At 45.2% G+C, this 19,976-nt stretch overlaps 1 protein-coding gene and 1 long non-coding RNA gene across 4 annotated transcripts in view; one reads left to right on the top strand and one right to left on the bottom strand.

Moving 5' to 3' along the window:
* Positions 1–19,976, top strand: part of LOC122943108 (9,11-endoperoxide prostaglandin H2 reductase-like) — a 191,943-nt gene that overhangs the window by 136,889 nt on the left and 35,078 nt on the right. For 2 of the 3 annotated variants that reach the window (XM_044300569.1, XM_044300568.1), the window contains exon 7: positions 3,138–3,197. In XM_044300569.1, the coding sequence (XP_044156504.1) occupies positions 3,138–3,197 (60 nt within the window). Of the gene's footprint in view, positions 1–3,137; positions 3,198–8,001; positions 8,107–19,976 lie in introns of all 3 variants that reach the window. The other variant, XM_044300570.1, reaches the window with a different exon arrangement.
* On the bottom strand, positions 342–1,678 carry LOC122943109. Its single transcript, XR_006390824.1, has 3 exons — positions 1,549–1,678; positions 495–557; positions 342–379 (listed from the first exon to the last, which is right to left on the bottom strand). It is a non-coding gene; the product is annotated as an uncharacterized LOC122943109 (long non-coding RNA).

Below are 19,976 nucleotides of genomic sequence, written 5' to 3'. Positions count from 1 at the left end.
ATTCCCCGTTATAAGAGGTCATTCTAAGCCCTGCTTGTACCCTTTATATATGATGTTATAAAGTCCTTGTTACCTGGCTTCTCCGCAACCACCTCCTCCAGTCGGGTGCCCAGGCCTCGGCAGCATTTCTTCATCTGCCTGTAGCTGTGACACAGAGAAATGTCAGGTGACAATGACAATATTCAGTTACCCCCAGAATATCCCCATGGCCCCCCTCCCCCACTACAGAGGTAAGATATAAAGCTGCAGTGTAGAGCAGGCAGGAGGGATATGTAGATATGTGTAGAGTAGATGGAGACAGACACTCACCAGAAGATGAAGAGGAGTACAGATGCAATCTGTACTGCACCGTATAGCCCCAGGCCGACATAGAGGGTGGCTGGTAATAAAGAGACACGATGCTGGTTATGAATTCTTACTACAGACAGAATATTCTATAAGACCTGTGAGGATGATGGGAGTAGGATTAGAAGAGGAAAGAACTGATTGCTCACTGTTATTGACTCCTCTTTTCTCAGCTTGGGGGCGTTCTCCTCTCTCCGCTCCTGGGGAAGTCACTGCTCATAAAAGAGTGAAGGAAATAAAGACATGAACTCTATAATAGCGACTACTGAACCCCAATATTATAACATGAGAAGGTTATAAAAGACTCTCCTTATAATTGACCCCTAGGAACTAACACCCCCACCTTCCCCCAGTGACGACGTCCATTACCTGTAGGTCTTGCTGTGGGCCTCCCATCAGTATAAAGAAGGCAAAGAAGTGCCAAAAATAATATCGCAATGCTCTGAGCAAACATATTCTCCAACTACTAATCCTCAAAAGACTCCTGTGCACCCCAACACGTAGAACACTGGACACTGCATTGTGATGTCACAGGGCCTCAGAACTGTATTGTCTGGGGGTGGGGCTACTGGCTGATGATGATGTCATCAGCAGTATGATCTTAATGATGGGCAATACATATGAGGATAATATATAAAGTGACATTCTACCTCTAGTTTACCTGCAGAGAAGTCATATAGACATTGGATATGTTTTACCATCAGCTTAGAGGGAACGTTCACCCAGAAATAATATTTAGTATTTTGTAAAGTCATGCTAATTAATTTCTTATTATATCTTTATAGCGGTCAGAGATCAGTTTTCTGATACAGACCTCAGTATCCCCTGTAATGCCATAGAGTTAAATGATAACATCTTCTGTGCCACCACTAGAGACAATATAGGAGCCTACTATATGCACATGTACATAGAGCTCAGTAATACATCTGTATTCTGTAAGCTCCCTCTACTGGTGGCTTCAGGTAACCAGAACTTTATTACATAAAGGGCTTATATGAGTAAAAAAAAAACATAAAAAATGACTTTTTTCTTCCTAAAGCAGCCCCTCTCCTGTCGGTGGGCTGTGTGTGGTATTGCCGTTCAGTACCTTTTAAGTGAATGAGGCTAAGCTGCAATGCTGCACACAGCCCACTATAACCAAGTCTCTACAACCCATAGTCATGTATGTAGAAATACAATGTGTAGGCACTATTTGTCCATTACCTGCAGGTCTTATTGTTGGCTTCCCCTCGATATGCAAAATGCAAAAGACAATAAATAAAACAGCAATGCTCCGCACGTCCATAATCGCCGACTGCTAATCCTCAAAAGACTCCAGTGCTCCCCCAACACATAGAACACTGAACACTGCATTGTGATGTCACAAAGCATCAGAGCTTGATTCCTTGGGGGCGGGGCTACTGGCTGGTGTTGCTGATGTCATCGGAGTTATGGCCTGTTTGTTGGGCAGTATACAGAGAGATGATAAACCAGGTGAAGTGTGAGATGTAGCAGAGCTGAGTATTTTATAGTCAGACAAGTCAGTATTCAGTAATGTTCCACCTATCAGGAAAACACAGAAACATCCAAGCATTTCATATGGGCGCAGCTGATCCAGCACATTTATTGTAATCTCCTTGCTGGTGTGGAGTTCAGTTCTGGAGCACAGATCTGCACAGATGTACTGCACTTATTAAAGGGTTTCTGTCACCAGATGTAACCCTATTAAACTATTAAACATTAGTGATGTGCTGAGATCAGCTGAACCTAACTAGCCTATTCCTACTTTTATTTATGAACTCGTTACTTTTTTGCAATCCCTCCTTCCGCGCATTCCCCCACTCCGGCGGCTAGTCATGAGCTCTCTCTCAGACCAGGCCCAGACAAATCGCACATCTTTGGGGAAGATTTATCAAGACCAGCGCTTTCTGTGGCAGAATTGATATCCCCTGTGCTTCTGGAGGATGCACCTAGTTTATGACAAACTCATAAATTAGGCACGTCCTCCTGCAGCTCTAGCTTACAGCTGCCGTAGATTTGTGGCTTAATTTACACCAGAAAATTTGTGTAAATGAAGAGAAATTTGTCAGGGCGGCCGGCCACAACCCCTTTAAGGAAAGTTGAGCTTAGACTCCATACACTGTTGACTTCTGGAACCTGCTGCTGCATCTAACAGTTAAGGCTGTTTCACACAAGCGGATGCCGTGCGTGACATCCGCTGCGTGAATGACAGCCAAGACCTGATGCGGACAGCAGAAGCACGGAGCATTAACATGACTGATAATGCTCCATGCCTCTCTGTGATCTTTTTACTGCAAAATCACAGTGACAACTTTACCTCACTGTGATTTCATAGTAAAGAGATCACAGAGAGGCATGGAGCATTATCAATCATGTTACAGCTCCGTGCCTCTGCAGTCCGCATCGGGGCTTGGCTGTCATTCACGCAGCGGATGTCACGCACGGCATCCGCTCGTGTGAAACAGCCCTTAGTTATGGGGGTGGCTGGTGGTCAACCCCCACTGATCTGACATTGATGACTGATGAATAGGTAATCAATATGCTAGTCCCAGAATGTTATTTATTTTTTATCCCTTATCATTTTATTTCTAGTAAGTGTTTTGGTTCGTGAATACTGATGACATACAGATGCAGTTGGATCTGTACTGTATGTCTATATTGAGGATCAGTATTATGTAGATTTCCAAATATGCTTGCATTAAACTGTCATAAAATGTTTGAAGACCGATGACAGTGACATTGCACACTTATAAAGGGAAGTGTATGTTGTAATATTTTTTCTTCTTTTTTAGAATGGCGTCGTCACCATCCCAAAGTCAACAAAGGAGAGCAGAATCGAGGAGAATTGTCAGGTGAGGCCACCAACTACTGACCACTAGGAGTGGCAGGCACGGACTTCAGGGGGCTCCTGAGCAAAAACTATGAATGGGGTCCCCTGCTCTAAAATAGCTCCGCATTCAGCACCCCCCCCCCCCCCTTCCTTTAAAGGGACATTTACACTGACAGAACATCGGGTAGATCATCACTATCAAGACTTGTTAGCATTAATCTGCCAATGTATGGCCAAGTTCACGCTTCAGTTATTGTGAGCTAATACTAGGTGCGGGTCAAAAACACAGAACAAGTGCTGTTCTTTCCATTATACCTGATCTCTGAGTAGGGTTTACTATGGGTAATCAATAACTGATGGAAATAACTGAGCAAATAACTGAAGTGTGAACTCAGCCAGAAGGTGCCACCAATTACAACTAAAAGGATTGTTCATGTGATCACCTAAATCATTGTGCTCTGCTTAAAGGGGTTCTCCGGGCTTTTAATATTGATGACCTATCTTCAGGATAGGTCATCAATATCAGATCGGTGGGGGTCCTACACTCGGCACCCCCGCTGATCAGCTGTATGAAGGGAAGGCGTGCGCCGTGTTTATAGACATCTTTGCCATAGACATAGCAGTGAGCAGAAAGAGAGACAGGACGTTCAACTGAGCGCGCCTTCCCTTCATACAGCTGATCAGCGGGCGTGTCGTATCTGATATTGATGACCTGATCGGCTGCATGAAGGGAAGGTGCGCTCAGTTGAACGTCCTGTCTCTCTTCCTATCATCCTCGCTGCTGCTATGTCTATGGCAAAGATGTCTATGCGCACGGCGCACGCCTTCCCTTCATACAGCTGATCGGCGGGGTGCCGGGTGTTGTACCCCCGCCGATCTGATATTGGTGACCCATCCTGAGGACATATCATCAATATTAAAAGGCCGGCGAAGCCCTTTAACAACATTCTTATTTAGTGAGGACATAAGAAAACTGATATGATGTACAGCCAGATAGAAGTACGTGCTGCAGATTTTACAAAACATCCACACGGAAAATGACTTGCGGCGCTGAATTTTAAATCTGTGGATTTCACCCTATTCATTTGCAATGTATAACGTCAAATCGGCAGCAGCATCCATCTAAGTGGAATTTGCCGCTGTGGATTAATCCTCTGCTTTTTAGGCCCATGTAGACGATAGATAGAAACTGATGAACCTATGTTACAGTCTTCCCGTTTTTGACTCCATTTGTACAAAAAATTTCCAGGATGGGCTGAATAGTGCAACGTTACTGTATTTGCCGTTTTGCCTGTTCCTCAATGTCCCCTTCTTAAACAATTGAAGTCAGTAAGAGACTGATGTAAACTGTGTGGGATCCTTTTTTTTAAGCATATGTCATCAATTAGTAACATTATGTCACCAGATTAAGAAAAATAACAGTCCTGTACATTACCCTATCCATATGTTCTGCGTGGCTGATAAGGTAAGATAAACCGCTCCATTCACAGCTCGCCTAATCACAGCAGGGAAATGCAGCGATATTGTCATCTTTTGTCTGGGCCTTAAAATAACAAAAAGGAAGACGTGCTATATCTCAGAGACGTCAATCACCACTGACGTGCTGTTGGCACTCACAATGAGGTATGTTATACAAGTGACCAGCATCTTGGATGCTCCACCAATATCCAAAATACAGTCTGAGCATTGATTGTCATCAACCTCACGTGCACCAGCTTTGTTTATTGAAACAAACAGGAGTTAAAGTGGTTTTCCGTTTTTTGGGGGATTTTTTTTTTTTAGATTAGCAATGTGATAAAGGGCCTAGTAAAATAATAGAGAAACTTACCTCCTACTCCAATCCAGCTCTGTCTCTTGGTATTCTACCTGGGCTGCAGCCAGTGACCTATTGTTTTGATGCAGTGGTGGCGTTCCATATAACACTGCAGCCAGTCTCTGACCTCAGCAGTCTTATATCATACACGGCTAAGGACAGTGATTGGCTACAGCGCTATATGTAATGTCACCACAATGTCACCGGCTGCAGTCCAGGAAGATGACAGCGGTGGTGCTGGATGGGAAGATAACATTTTTGATACTTTACCTTACCCCCCATTACTTTGGTAAAATAAAAATAAAAAACTTGCACCCTTTTACATGGGCCAGTATCCATGAGAATGTTGGTTTATAATCATGGCCCCATGGGACCATGGCAGCGATCAGCATGCTCGATTGTTGGCTGATTGGATCTTTCATGCTGGCCTAAAAATCATGATTGTTGGCAGCACATCTCCCCATATAAACACAGGTGTGAGGCCGAAATGTGCCAACTCTATGGGGGACAAACAATCATAGTAACAGCCACTTGCCCTGTCAGAACTCAGCCCTTAGGCCCCATGCACACGGCCGTGTTTCACAGCCGTGTGCGGGCCGTGGAACCGCGGCCTGGATCCCTCCTGAGAGCAGGAGCGCACAGCGTCACTGGTTGCTATGACGCCGTGCGCTCCCTGCTGCCGGCACAGTACAGTAATACACTGGTATAGATATTACCAGTGTATTACTGCATAGCGGCGGCAGCAGGGAGCGCACGGCGTCATAGCAACCAGTGACGCCGTGCGCTCCTGCTCTCAGGAGGGATCCAGGCCGCGGTTCCACGGCCCGCACACGGCTGTGAAACACGGCCGTGTGCATGGGGCCTTATACAGATTGCATTGGCTCATTTAAGGGAGTAATAATCGTTTTATTGTTGATTTGGCTCTTGTTCCAGCCTGAAGTTGGCCTGTATAAAAGGACTCTTGGGCTACTTTCACACTTGCGTACGGATCCGTACGGCCCCAATGCATTCTGAGTGGATGCGGATCAGTCTGGCAGTGTTTGGCCTCCGCTCCGCTCAGCAGCTGCTTGCAGCGTTCGGGTGTCCGCCTGGCGGTGCGGAGGCAAACGGATCTGTCCAGACTTACAATGTAAGTCAATGGGGACGGATCCGTTTGAAGTTGACACAATATGGCTCAATTTCAAACGGATCCGTCCCCCATTGACTTTTAATGTAAAGTCTTGACGGATCCGTCTGACTAACTTTCACACTTAGAATTTTTTCTAAACTATAATGCAGACGGATCCGTTCTGAACGGATCCCATCGTCTGCATTATAGGAGCGGATCCGTCTGTGCAGACCCCAGACAGATCCGCTCCGAACGCAAGTGTGAAAGTAGCCTTAGGCTGCTTTCACAGAAGTCAGTTCAACACATTGAACTCGCAGCGTGTGTCTGCCAAGGGCGGATTGGGAATTTAAAGTGGCCCTGGGGGAAAAAAAACAAAAGTGGCCCCATGTTGTAGGCAGGTCCAAATTGACAGAAGCTGGGGCCAGCAATACCGTAGTGCAGGACATGATACCACAGTCCAGCATAAAAAAAGCACCCGCAGAACCATATACCACAGTGCAGAACAATATACTGCCCCAGCAAAACCAAATACCACAGTGCAGCACAATACACTGCCTCAGCAGAACCAGATACCACAGTGCAGCACAATATACTGCCCCAGCAAAACCAAATACCACAGTGCAGCACAATACACTGCCTCAGCAGAACCAGATACCACAGTGCAGCACAATATACTGCCCCAGCAACACCAAATATCACAGTGCAGCACAATACACTGCCTCAGCAGAACCAAATACCATAGTGCAGAACAATATACTGCCCCAGCAACACCAAATGTCACAGTGCAGCACAATCCACTGCCTCAACAGAACCAAATACCATAGTGCAGAGCAATATACTGCCCCAGCAAAAGCAAATACCACAGTGCAGCACAATATACCGCCCCAGCAACACCAAATATCACAGTGCAGCACAATACACTGCCTCAGCAGAACCAAATACCATAGTGCAGAACAATATACTGCCCCAGCAAAAGCAAATACCACAGTGCAGCACAAAATACTGCCATCCACGCCACAGTATCTTCATCCTGAGAACAGCAATACAGTTGAATTCAGGAGGATACCTGTGGGCGCTGTCTAGGAGCATAAGTACCTGAAGCTCGTACATTAATCAATCCATCAGATCTTTATATACATTGCTGGCGGCCAAGAGGAAGACTTGGGCAGCCCTCTGGGCATCAGACCACCAGGAAATTTACCTTTAGGCTACATGGCCAGTCCGCCTATGGTGTCTGCGGAAGCTCCTGTACGGACCTCCCAGCACTGACTGGGTTGCATAACATTATATTGATTTCTGATGCTATGTAACCCTTACTGTTCTGGGATGTATTGTATAACACTGACATAATGTTGACAGTATTAACCCCTTTTAGTCACCTATTCATTGCATTTGTCCATGTGATATCAGCAGTAGTTCATAGACTTTTGTGCACCTCACATTGTTACTTACTGTTTAATCTTGATTACTAAACTAACCTTAGAGTAATTGTATGGTGTGTCCAGAATGTACGCGCTTTGTGATAGGGTGTTTAGTCCATCTAAAGAGTACGTTCCCATGGGACGGAGACACTGCAGATTTTCCACCATGGGAATGCAGGTCTTCACAGTAGCAGCAAAGTGAATGCAATTTTGCAAATTCCCTGTGAAAAAAAGATTCTACAGCGGAAAATTGACATGTGGTGCAGATGTTAAATCCATGCTATAAATGGCAATGCAAGGGCTGAAATCCACATCAGATCCATAGTAAGATCCTCGGCTAATGTGCCTGGAACTCACGCAGCACATGAGCTAAGTTGTCACTGATTTTGTGTCTGCAGTTTATGCACCATGGGAACGTACACTAACAGTGAAATAACCCCTATGTCCATTCTCCTTACACACTAACCCGCCTGCATCCCCTTAGGTGATGGGGTTCATGCTAGCAGATGAGGACGTTTTCACCTTAAATTCCTTGTACGATGGACGACACGTGTCCTGGGATCCTACCAATGTATTGTAGCTGTCAAAGGTTTGAATATCCATTAACACTTTCTCTCAGTACAGTCTGACAGATATCATACTTTTTCACATGCACATTTTCTGCTGTATGCCCAAGACGTGTTCCCATGCCAAAGTCTTGTGCATAAAGAGCTTCTCTTTTCTTAAGGGAATAGAGGAAAAATGGATGATTGGGTAAACATTGATAAAGAATATGGAAAATTGGCCACACGCAAGGCATTTTTCCAGCCAATAATAGACCTGTGCCTGGGAAACTATGAATGAAATACGGTACTATAATCTTTCTCCTTTTCTGTGCTGGTAGATGATGCTGGTGAGACAGCTCGGAGTGGGTTTACACGTTTCGACCACATTGCTGTGCTGTTTTTGCTGCTGTTTTCTAAAATAGCTGCAAAATGCTGCTGCAAATTTAAAACCAGCCACACTATGCATGGAGAGTTGAAAGGATTGCCTGTGAATCTGGGCATTTCCCTCCATCTTTTTGAATAACATATTTCAGGGCTGGTCAACCTGCGGCTCTCCAGCTGTTGTAAAACTACAATTCCCACCATGCCCGGCTGTAGGCTGATAGTTGTAGGCTGTCTGGGAATGCTGGGAGTTGTAGTTTTGCAACAGCTGGAGAGCCATATTATATGAACAAGTCATCTGTAGATACGATAAAAACAAAAACAGTCAAAGGTTGGGCTATTATACAGTGGCATGCGCACCCCTGGTCAAAATTACTGTTACTGTGAACTATTAAAGGGGTTGTCCACTTTCTGGCTACTTTTGAGCAATGTGTAGGTAAGATGAGTATATGACACTAATATAGTCTTGGTTGATTTCCTGTGCCATTTATTATATTTCATAAGTCATGTCCCCTTGCTGGGCAAATCTCCTGAGCGGTCCACAAAGAAGACCTGTCCATAAGATGGCCCCTGATGGAGGGTCATGTGACCAGGCAAAAATAGTTCCAGACACATCTCTAATAGAGATGAGCGAACTTCTGTTTTAAGTTCGGCGTCTAAAGTTCGGGTTTGGATTAGCGGAGAATCCCGATCTGGAACCGGATATGGATTCCGACTTCCGTTGTGGTCCGTGGTAGCGGAATCAATAATCGGCCATTATTGATTCCGCTACCACGGACCACAACGGAAGTCGGAAACCATATCCGGTTCCAGATTGGGATTCTCCGCTAATCCAAACCCGAACTTTAGACGCCGAACTTAAAACAGAAGTTCGCTCATCTCTAATCTCTAAGCCTTCTCCACTCAAATACACCACATCTGCCGTCTTGCAATGTTGAGAGTTTTATTGCAGGTGCAATGTGTTTGAATGGAGGAGACTGAGTGATTTCCCTGGTCACATGACCCTCCATCAGCGGTCATGTTATGGACAGGACCTCTGTGTGGACAGCGCAAAAGACAACAAGGGAGAATACCTTATGAAATGTAGAAAATGTTTCAGAATTTCAACAAAGGCTATATTAGTAAGTACCATATAATCATCATTCAAACACATTGATCAAAAGTAGCCAGACAATGGACAATCCCTTTAAGCAAGATAAAGATGAAATGATCATCAAAAGGCATAACGTTAAAGATGATACATTCCCTTTGTGTTTTAAGCAAAACCATTTTTTATTTTCATTGTTTACTTTTTCAAAATAACAAAAAAAGGAAAAAGGCTCAAAGCAAAACTTTGGCAAGTACTACAGCTTGTGAACGCTTTTTGAAGCCAGCCAAGAGTCTTTCACTTCTTGTTTGAGGGATTCTCATCCATTCTTCCTTGCAGAAGTCTTCCAGTTCTGTGATATTCTTGGACTGTCTTGCATGCACTGCTCTTTTGAGGTTTATCCACAGATTTTCAATGATGTTCAGATCAGGGGACTATGAGGGCCATGGTAAACCCTTCAGCTTGCGCCTTTTGAGGTAGTCTATTGTAGATTTTGAGGTGTGTTTAGGATCATTATCCATTTGTAGAAGCCATCCTCTATTCAACATTTGAACTTTTTTACAGTTGATGTTACTTTCCTTCCAGAATTTGCTGGAATTTCATTGAAACCATTCTTCCCTCTATCGGTGAAATGTTCCCCGTGCCATTGGCTGCAACACAATCCCAAAGCATGATTGAGCCACCCTCATGCTTAATGGTTGGAGAGGTGTTCTTTTCTCAAAATTCTGAGCCCTTTTTTCTCCAAGCATACATTTGTTCATTGTGGACAAAGAGTTCTATTTTAACCTCATCGTACCACGGAATTTGTTTCCAAAATGCATTAGGCTTTATTAGATGTTCTTTTACAGTTTCATAAGCAGACATGAATTCAACCAGAGAAGATACAAGATGATTCTCAGTGGTCATTCCAATAATATTTTACAGGCAGTCACTTTAGGGATGTCTCCAGGGAGGACAGTGATTTATTTTGCTAGGATTGGTCATCTCTCTGGTTTTTAAGAAAATACTGTATTTTTTGCTTTATAAGACTCACCCGATGATAAAACGCACCCCAGATTTTAGAGTAGGAAAATAAGAAAAAAATATTTTTCATCAGACCTCATATCAGCCTACTCAGACCCCCATCAGACCTCATATCAGCACACTCAGACCCCCATCAGACCTCATATCAGCCCATTCAGAGCCTTATCAGACCTCAGATTAGCCCATAAGACCCCCATCAGGCCTCAGAATAGCCCATAAGACCTCAGATTAGCCCATCAGACCCCATCAGACCTCAGATTAGCCCACCAGACCCCCATCAGACCTCAGATTAGCCCACCAGACCCCCATCAGACCTCAGATTAGCCCATCAGACCTCAGATTAGCCCATCAGTGCCCCCAGACCTCAGATTAGCCCATCAGTACCCCCAGACCTCAGATTAGCCCATCAGTACCCGCAGACCTCAGATTAGTCCATCAGTACCACCTCAGATCAGCCCATCAGTACCCCCAGACCTCAGATTAGCCCATCAGTACCACCTCAGATCAGCCCATCAGTACCCCCAGACCTCAGAATAGCCCATCAGTACCCCCATCAGACTAAAATAAAAAATCATCTTACCTGTCCTGCGCCACTGCTCCTCTTCAGCTGTCAAGCTCCCATCTTCCGGCCTGCGCTGCACTGTCACATGACTGCGTGCAGCATCAGGTCATAGTGCGCGCACTACGTCCTGATGCTGTATGGGGTCAGGACAGTGCAGCACAGGCCGGGAAGATGGGAGCGCGACAGCTGAAGAGGAGCTGCGGCGCAGACCAGGGAGGGTAAGTATTACCTGCGCTTGCGGCGCTTCGCTCCCCGCTCTTAATACATACTTCCATAATCCAAGCGCTCACTAGTATTCGTTTTATAAGACACATGGACATTTCCCCCCCACTTTTAAAGTGAAAAATACGGTATAATTAGGATCAAGGTCCTGATACTAAATTATTGGCCTATTCAATCTGACTACGTATTTAGTAACATAGAGACATAGTTTATAAGGCTGAAAAAAGACATCTGTCCATCCAGTTCGGCCTGTTATCCTGCAAGTTGATCCAGAGGAAGGCAAAAAAAAAAAAACTGTGAGGTACAAGCCAATTTTCCTGACTTTAGGGGAAAAAAATTCCTTCCCAACTCCAATCAGGCAATCAGAATAACTCCCTGGATCAACAACCCCTCTCTAGTAACTTCAGCAGTATTTCATCCCTCTTTGTAAACACAATCTTCCCAGCATGAGATTTATCATTCTGCTCGATCTGAGCCAGGAAAGAATAAAAGTACCGTTGTGATTGGAATTGCTGTTAGGCCATATGCACACGGCAGTGTGCTTTTAGGGATTTTCCACATGGATTGTCATGCGGATTTTGCTGTCTCTGCAACAGACAGTGTTTTACCCCAGATTTCACCCTTTGCATTGCAGATCATGAAATGCACTCTGAGATTCTGCACAAACAATTGACAAACTGCAGATTTCCAAAATCCACTCTGCAGGTCAATTTACACAAAAAATGTCCACACAGTGTAGGTGAGAGTTGGAAAATCTCCTAACGGTAGCTAGTATTGTACCACACAAACATCAGCACTGCAAATCTGTATGTAATATGCAGGTGCCCTTAAGGCAGAATTTTAGCCTTGGATTTTGCTGCATTTCGGCAGCTGAAGTTCCTCTGTGTATTTGTTGTGGCTTTTGCTGATGATTTTACCTTGTACATTGCAAAGGCAGCATCATAAATTGACATGCTGTGGATTTAAAATTTGCACTGCCGGTCTGTCACAGTTAGGCTGTGAATTTTACTAGTTTACTGATGAGATTTTATAAAAATCCACTTTACTGGTAGTCAGGGGCGTAACTAGAAGTGACTGGGCCCCACAGCAAATATTTGTAAGGGCCCCCCCCCCAGCGCGCTTCGCATCTCCCTCCTCCTGTGTAAACCCCACTCCTTTGGCACAGTGTAGCGGTATACTGTATATTGTGGGGCACAGTGTAGCGGTATACTGTACATTGTGTGGCACAGTGTAGCAGTATACTGTACATTGTGGGGCACAATATAGAGGTATACTGTACATTGTGGGGCACAATATAGAGGTATACTGTACATTGTGGGGCACAGTGTAGGCTATGTGTGTATAACACAAACATATTTCATAACTTACAGTTACTTGGCTTTGCCCTTGGGGATCTCGGACGCCACTTCCACACTTTGGCCGGGGGCTCGGCGGAGCTGATGTTGTGTTTTATCCTAATGAGAAAGATTTCATAATAAGGATTTGGAGAAGGGGCAGAGGAATAGCAGAGCAGGGAGAGGCTGGTGCTGCTACTAGGGGGTCATACCATGGGGGCGTAATAAAGCCCACCATAATGCCCCCCCAGTAGAAATAATTCTCCTTATAATGTGACAGTGCAAAAATACCCCCTTGTAATGCCCCCAGTTGAGCTAATGTCCCCATAGTGCCCCCATAATGTGCCAGTATAAAATACCCCTATATAGTGCCCCCAGTAAATTCCCCCATAGTGCTCCTATCCCCCCTTCCTGCTAGTGCCCCCCATAATGTACCAGTATAAAATGCCCCATATATAGTGCCCCGGTAGATGCCCCTCAGTGTCTGGCCTCTGATAGGCTGCCGGCCTAGTGTCCCCCATAATGCCCCCCAATAATGTGCCAGTAAGTGTCCCCATAGATGCCCCCCATCATGTGCCAGTATCAAGTGCCTCTCCCCCCCCCCACATGTCCCAGTATCATAGTGCCATCTCCCCCATGTGCCAGTATCAGATGCCTCTCTCCTTCCCACCCCCCATGTGCCAGTATCATAGTGCCAAACCCCCCCATGTGCCAGTATCAAGTGCCTCTCTCTTCCCCCCCATGTCCCATTATCATAGTGCCATCTCCCCCCAAAAAAGTGCCAGTATTAAGTGCCTCTCCCCCCCATGTGCCAGTATCATAGTGCAAACCCCCCCCCCCACACACACATGCCAGTATCAAGTGCCTCTCTCCTCCCCCCCATGTCCCAGTATCATAGTGCCAACTGCCATCTCCCCCCCCCCCACAAAAAAGTGCCAATATCAAGTGCCTCTCTCCCTCCCCCTCCCCATGTGCCAGTATCAGGTTCCTCTCTTCCCCCCCCCATGTGCCAGTATCAAGTGCCAACCCCCCCTCTCCCCTCCAGGTGCCAGTATCAGGTGCCTCCCCCCCCATGTCCCAGTATCATAGTGCCATCTCCCCCCCCACCCCATATGCCAGTATCAGGTGCCAACCCCTCTCCCCCCATGTGCCAGTATGAGGTGCCTCTTCCCCCCCATGTGCCAGTATCAGGTGCCAACCCCCCCTCCCCCCCAGGTGCCAGTATCAGGTGCCACTCTCCCCCCCCCATATGCCAGTATCAGGTGCCACTCTCCCTCCCCCCCCATATGCCAGTATCAGGTGCCACTCTCCCTCCCCCCCCTATGCCAGTATCAGGTGCCACTCTCCCCCCCCATATGCCAGTATCAGGTGCCACTCTCCCCCCCCCCCTATGCCAGTATCAGGTGCCACTCTCCCTTCCCCCCCCCTATGCCAGTATCAGGTGCCAACCCCTCTCCCCCCCATGCGCCAGTATCAGGTGCCAACCCCCCTCCCCCCCCCAGGTGCCAGTATCAGGTGCCAACCCCCCTCCCCCCATGTGCCAGTATCAGGTGCCACTGCCAGTATCAGGTGCCTCCCGCTCCCCCATGGCAGTAACAGTCGGGTATTAAAAAAAATAAAAATAAACACTTCTACTTACCTCCATGTCAGCGATGCGATGCAGCCTCTTCCTGTGTCCCGTCTTGTATTCTGTCCCGCCCTGTATGTCCTTATATGGAGTCAGTGCTTGTATTTCAGAAAAGCTTCTGCTGGGATTCGAACCCACGACCTTCTGCTTCAGAGGCAAAGCAGCTAACCACCTGTCTAAAAAAAATATGAGACTTCTACTGTTATAGCTGGCTCACATCTATACACATGACAGCTGCTCATATATAGAGATATAGCAGAGCTGAATGTGCTGAGACAGCTGTCATATACAGATATAGCAGTATCTCAGATATATCTCTATATGACAGCTGTTCCAGCACACTCAGCTCTGCTATATCTCTATATATGATAGCTGCCCCAGCAAACCCAGCTCTGCTACATCTATGCATATGACAGCTGCTCAAACACACCCAGCACTGCTATATCTCTATATGACAGCTGTCCCAGCACACTCAGCTCTGCTATATCTCTATATATGACAGCTGCTCCAGCACACCCAGCTCTGCTACATCTATATATCTCTAAGTATTGCTATACAGTAGATAGATATATATAGAGATATAGCAGAGCTGAGTGTGCTGGGGCAGCTGTCATGTGTATAGATGTAGCAGAGCTGGCTGTGTTTCGGCAGCTGTCATGTGTATAGATGTAGTAGATCTGGGTTCGCTGGGGCAGTTGTCATATATAGAGATATAGTAGAGCTGAGTGTGCTGGTGCAGCTGTCATGTGTATAGATGTAGCAGAGCTGGGTGTGTTTGGGCATCTGTCATGTGTATAGATGTAGTAGAGCTGGGTTTGCTGGGGCAGCGGTCATATATAGAGATATAGCAGAGCTGAGTGTGCAGGGACAGCTGTCATATAGAGATATAACAGTGCTGGGTGTGTTGGGGGCAGCTGTCATGTGTATAGATGTAGCAGTGCTGGCTGTGTTTCGGCAGCTGTCATGTGTATAGATGTGGTAGAGCTGGGTTTGCTGGGGCAGCTGTCATATATAGAGATATAGCAGAGCTGATTGTGCTGGGACAGCTGTCATATAGAGATATAGCAGTGCTGGGTGTGTTGGGGGCAGCTGTCATGTGTATAGATGTAGCAGAGCTGACTGTGTTTCGGCAGCTGTCATGTGTATAGATGTAGTAGAGCTGGGTTTGCTGGGGCAGCTGTCATATATAGAGATATAGCAGAGCTGAGTGTGTTGGGGGCAGCTGTCATGTGTATAGATGTAGCAGAGCTGGCTGTGTTTCGGTAGCTGTCATGTGTATAGATGTAGTAGAGCTGGGTTTGCTGGGGCAGCTGTCATATATAGAGATATAGCAGAGCTGAGTGTGCAGGGACAGCTGTCATATAGAGATATAGCAGTGCTGGGTGTGTTTGGGCAGCTGTCATGTGTATAGATGTACAATTAGCCAGCTATAACAGTAGAAGTCTCATATTTTTTTCAATGAGTTGTAATGCAGCCTTTATGGCTGTGAGGGTAAATGCTTTGTCACTGATACACTGCTAGATTGGAGGTTGTGGGTTTGATTCCCAGACCAGGAGACTTTAGCAGACAGTAAAATTAGATCACACTAGCTGCTGCTGTGAAGGGGCCCTGAACATGATATTTAACTAACTTGAAAATAAAACTGTCACACACACTGCCGGGGCGCCGGGCCCCCTTGGCAGCCCGGGCCCCGAAGCAGCTGCTTCCCCGGTAGTTACGCCACTGCTGGTAGTGTAAAAATATGCAGCAGATCCTCAGTATATGCCTATATATCCCTATAGTGTTTTTTTAAATAAGTAACCTAGCTAGGGTTAAAGGCATTTGTCCCATCTGTGACATTTTTTGGCATACATTTCCTGTAGGTGTAGGACCTGCTCCTTTCTCAAGAATAGGGCCTGGCTGTGAATGAAGAACACAATGCACTTGCACAGTGTCTTCTCCATTCACTACTATGGGACTCTTGAAAATAGCCGAAGTAGTGCTTTCGGAAGTCCCAAAGCAGTAAATAGAGGGCATGTACAGTGTGTCCTCCATTGACTTCGAGGCCAATTTTGAAGACAGGAGCAGGTCCCACACCTTTTGGACACTTATGCAGTTATGCCATAAATGTCCCAGATGGGAATCCCATTTAATGAAGCTGTATGGGTTTTTATTTTTCCAAAACAGTGCCACCTGTGTCCATGGTCTGTATCTGGTAATGCAGCTAAGGCTAGGTTCACATCTGCATTAGGGAAATCCAATAGTTTAAGCAGAGGTGCACACCACTGGAATTACTGTACCTGGCATAGCCAGACATGGCATAGCCGGACACTTTTAGGGCCTGCAGGATCTCGATTGTCACGGTGTAAGGGGAGGAACACCATAATGACAACAGAAGGAAAATGACCAGGAACTAGGCCTCAAGGCTAAGGAAAGGAAAACGGCAACCACCTATGAAAATCCTAAACATAGCCCTGACTCCTGTCAGTATGAATAGACCCTGAAGGTGGGAATATTCATACACCGTAAAGCTAGGCCCTAGTAACCCTGAATAGCCCTAGGAGTAGTGACAGGGTCTGAGACTACTGGTTCCTTCCCAGATGAACGAACCAGCGTCTCCCTGAGGTCTAGTAAACAACGAGCAAATGGGAACAACACAATACAAAGAGAAGTACACTTATCTTCAATAGAAAATGGATGAGCAGGAACTCAGATGAGAACCACACACCAGCTCTTCCAACTACACCAGAGAATATCAACCTCATGGTATGAAGTGTGAGTCCAGACTAAATAGAGGAGCAGTAATGACCACAAGCTACACCTGAGACAAGAGGTGTGGTCATTATCAACAACAACACTGCAACAAGTGAAAATAGAGAGACTGTCAGATAACCTCACGTGTAACCAGCCTCTCAGATCCTCTAACCTCTGTCATGGGAGGGACCGTGACACCAATTCACTATAATGGGATCTATTGGGTTCTGCCAAAATATACCATTACATACAGAGTTTGCAGAAAGCCGACACCCGACATTATCGTGAATAGGGATCTGGCGGGCCACAGCAGTGTCTGACTATGCATGCCAGATATGGTAGTTCTGGTAGTTTGCTCCTCTGATAGGACAGACTACCTGATATACAGAATGTAGATGTGGATGGAGCCTTATATACATTAACTCAATTGTGGCCAAGCTAATCTTTAACATACAAATTATATAAATAGTGTGAAAACCGCAGAGTAGCCTTGGCTGGTGGTGAGAGGTGTGCATTATACAATAACATAGTTGTTCTTTTGTACATGATATCATTCTGCAGTTCTAGAGAAAAAAATACTGAAATGGTTTCCTGCACCATGACAACGATATAAACCTTTATTGTTGGTGGTTTTTAATTACTATTTTATTAATGAAATAACAGGGTAAATAAACTGTGGGGCGGCCTAATTACTCAAGTTAATCAGCTCAGCCTCTGGAAAGCAGATTGTTCTGGCACTTTGTACACAAATCCATAGCAGCAGAGGAAAGTTGGTGAGTCTATGCACTGTACATAGTAGTTTAACTTTATTGTAGATATCTAGGGGGTTTAAATCTGTGAGGACTTATGTGTCACCGTCATGGCAAAGCATTTACCTTCATTATGTTGCGATGTAAGCATTATTGTGACCTTTAGCCATCTCTTGCTATACAAGCAACTTCTACCTCTGGCCATATGCTCCACCTCATTGCAATTATGTTTGCGGGATTGAATTGAATTGATTGTATTAAGCAAGCCAAAAATGTACGGCTTAGAGAACCACAAAAATTTGTATAGTGGGGGAAACATACAGAAAACGTAGTGAGGAACCTGGTCAGAAGGTACTGACCAGGTTCCTCACTGGTATTGACACATTCATTAGTTCAGAAGGTATTCTCCCCACCTTTACACCACTGACACCAGTCTGTACCAGTAATTGTAATGGTCAGTGTTGGGGTCTGCAGTAGAAACTAGGCCATCATGTGGGAGAGGTTACATAGTCAGCTCCAAACGTGGAAGGCATCCAGCACCTGGAAATAGAATCCAATGGCTTTATTTGGGGCACATACAAAATTTTATTTTTGGATACCTTCCGCCTTTGCAGCTGACTTTTTATCTGGGAGCCAACCTTATTTGTCCGAGCAGTGGCAGAATTTTAGGCGGCTTTATATTTAGGCAGGACAGTTGCCAATGGACAAAACACATGTTTATGAGCACTTGTTTGCAGCCAATGCAAAATGAACAATTACTACTGCAGTCATTCCTCCCTTATTCGGTTCTGTTGCTAGTCCAAATGGCTATATCTGAAGCAATGACATCTTTTATCCTGGCTCTCCTATAAATCGCATACATCTGCAAATGATGTATATATATATATGTTTTAACTATGGCATGGAACTGGAATGCCCAGGACACCCAGACGAACAAGGACACATAGTTAAAACCTCAAGATCATGTGGCGATCAGTGAATACATAATTCCGAGTTATGGAAAAATAACGGTCCGGAATTATGGAAGAAGCATAGCACAGATCACTTGAGTGTTTCTTTAACATTAGAGCCCGCGGGTGACGTATTTGATTTTATGGCTATACAGTAGCATGTGTCAGAGATGTACTATATGTCAGGAAATCCTCCCAACATATACCTCTGATGTTTACTGCAAACACAATGTAAATAGACACTTAAGGGCCTTTTGATCAGCCAGATTGTGAGTCGGTGATCAGCCAAAAGCAACCTCATGAATCAGTGTAAAAGGTCCACCGATCAGTTGATAAATGAGACAGTCAGATCTTTTATGTCAGTATAAAAGTTTTATTTTTCTCAGCAGCAAAGTTAAAGATGGCACATTCCCTTTGTATTTTTTATTTTCATCTTTTTCAAAACTGTCTGAAGCAAAGGTTTGGGAACCCTGAATTGTTAGTACCTAGTAGCACCCCCTTTGGCAAGTATCAACGCTTTTTGTAGACAGCCAAGAGTCTTTCAATTCCTGTTTGAGAGATTTTTATCCATTCTTCTTTGCAAAAGTCTTCCAGTTTTGTTAGATTCGTGGGCCGTCTTGCATGCACTGCTCTTTTGAGGTCTATGCACAGATTTTCAATGATGTTCAGATCAGGGGACTGCGAGGGCCATTGTAAAACCTTCAGCTTGCACCTTTTGAGGTAGTCTATTGTGGATTTTGAAGTCTGTTTAGGATCATTATCCATTTGTAGAAGCCATCCTCTTTTCAACTTCTGCTTTTTTACAGTTAAAGTTATGTTTGCTTCCAGAATTTGCTGGAATTTTATTGAATCCTTTCTTCCCTCTACCCTTGAAATGTTCCCCGCGCCATTGGCTGCAACACAACCCCAAAGCATAATTGATCCACCCCCATACATACCTTTGCTCATTGTGGACAAATAGTTCTATTTTAACTTCAGTGGTCCACACGACTTGTTTAGATGTTCTTTTGCAAACTTCTGACTCTGAATTTTGTGGTGAGGATGCAGGAGAGGTTTTATTCTGATGAATCTTCAATGAAGGTCATACACGTGCAGGTGTCGCTGAACAGTAGAACAATGTACCACAACTCCAGAATCTGCTAACTCTTCCTGAATGTCTTTTGCAGTCAAGCGGTGGTTCCGATTTGTCTTTCTAGCAATCCTACAAGCAGCTCTGAAATTTTTCTTAGTCTTCCACGCCTTCTCT

The sequence above is a fragment of the Bufo gargarizans genome, chromosome 7, assembly GCF_014858855.1.
Source record: "Bufo gargarizans isolate SCDJY-AF-19 chromosome 7, ASM1485885v1, whole genome shotgun sequence".
NCBI lineage: Eukaryota > Metazoa > Chordata > Amphibia > Anura > Bufonidae > Bufo > Bufo gargarizans.
This window is presented reverse-complemented; position numbering and strand designations above follow the sequence as displayed.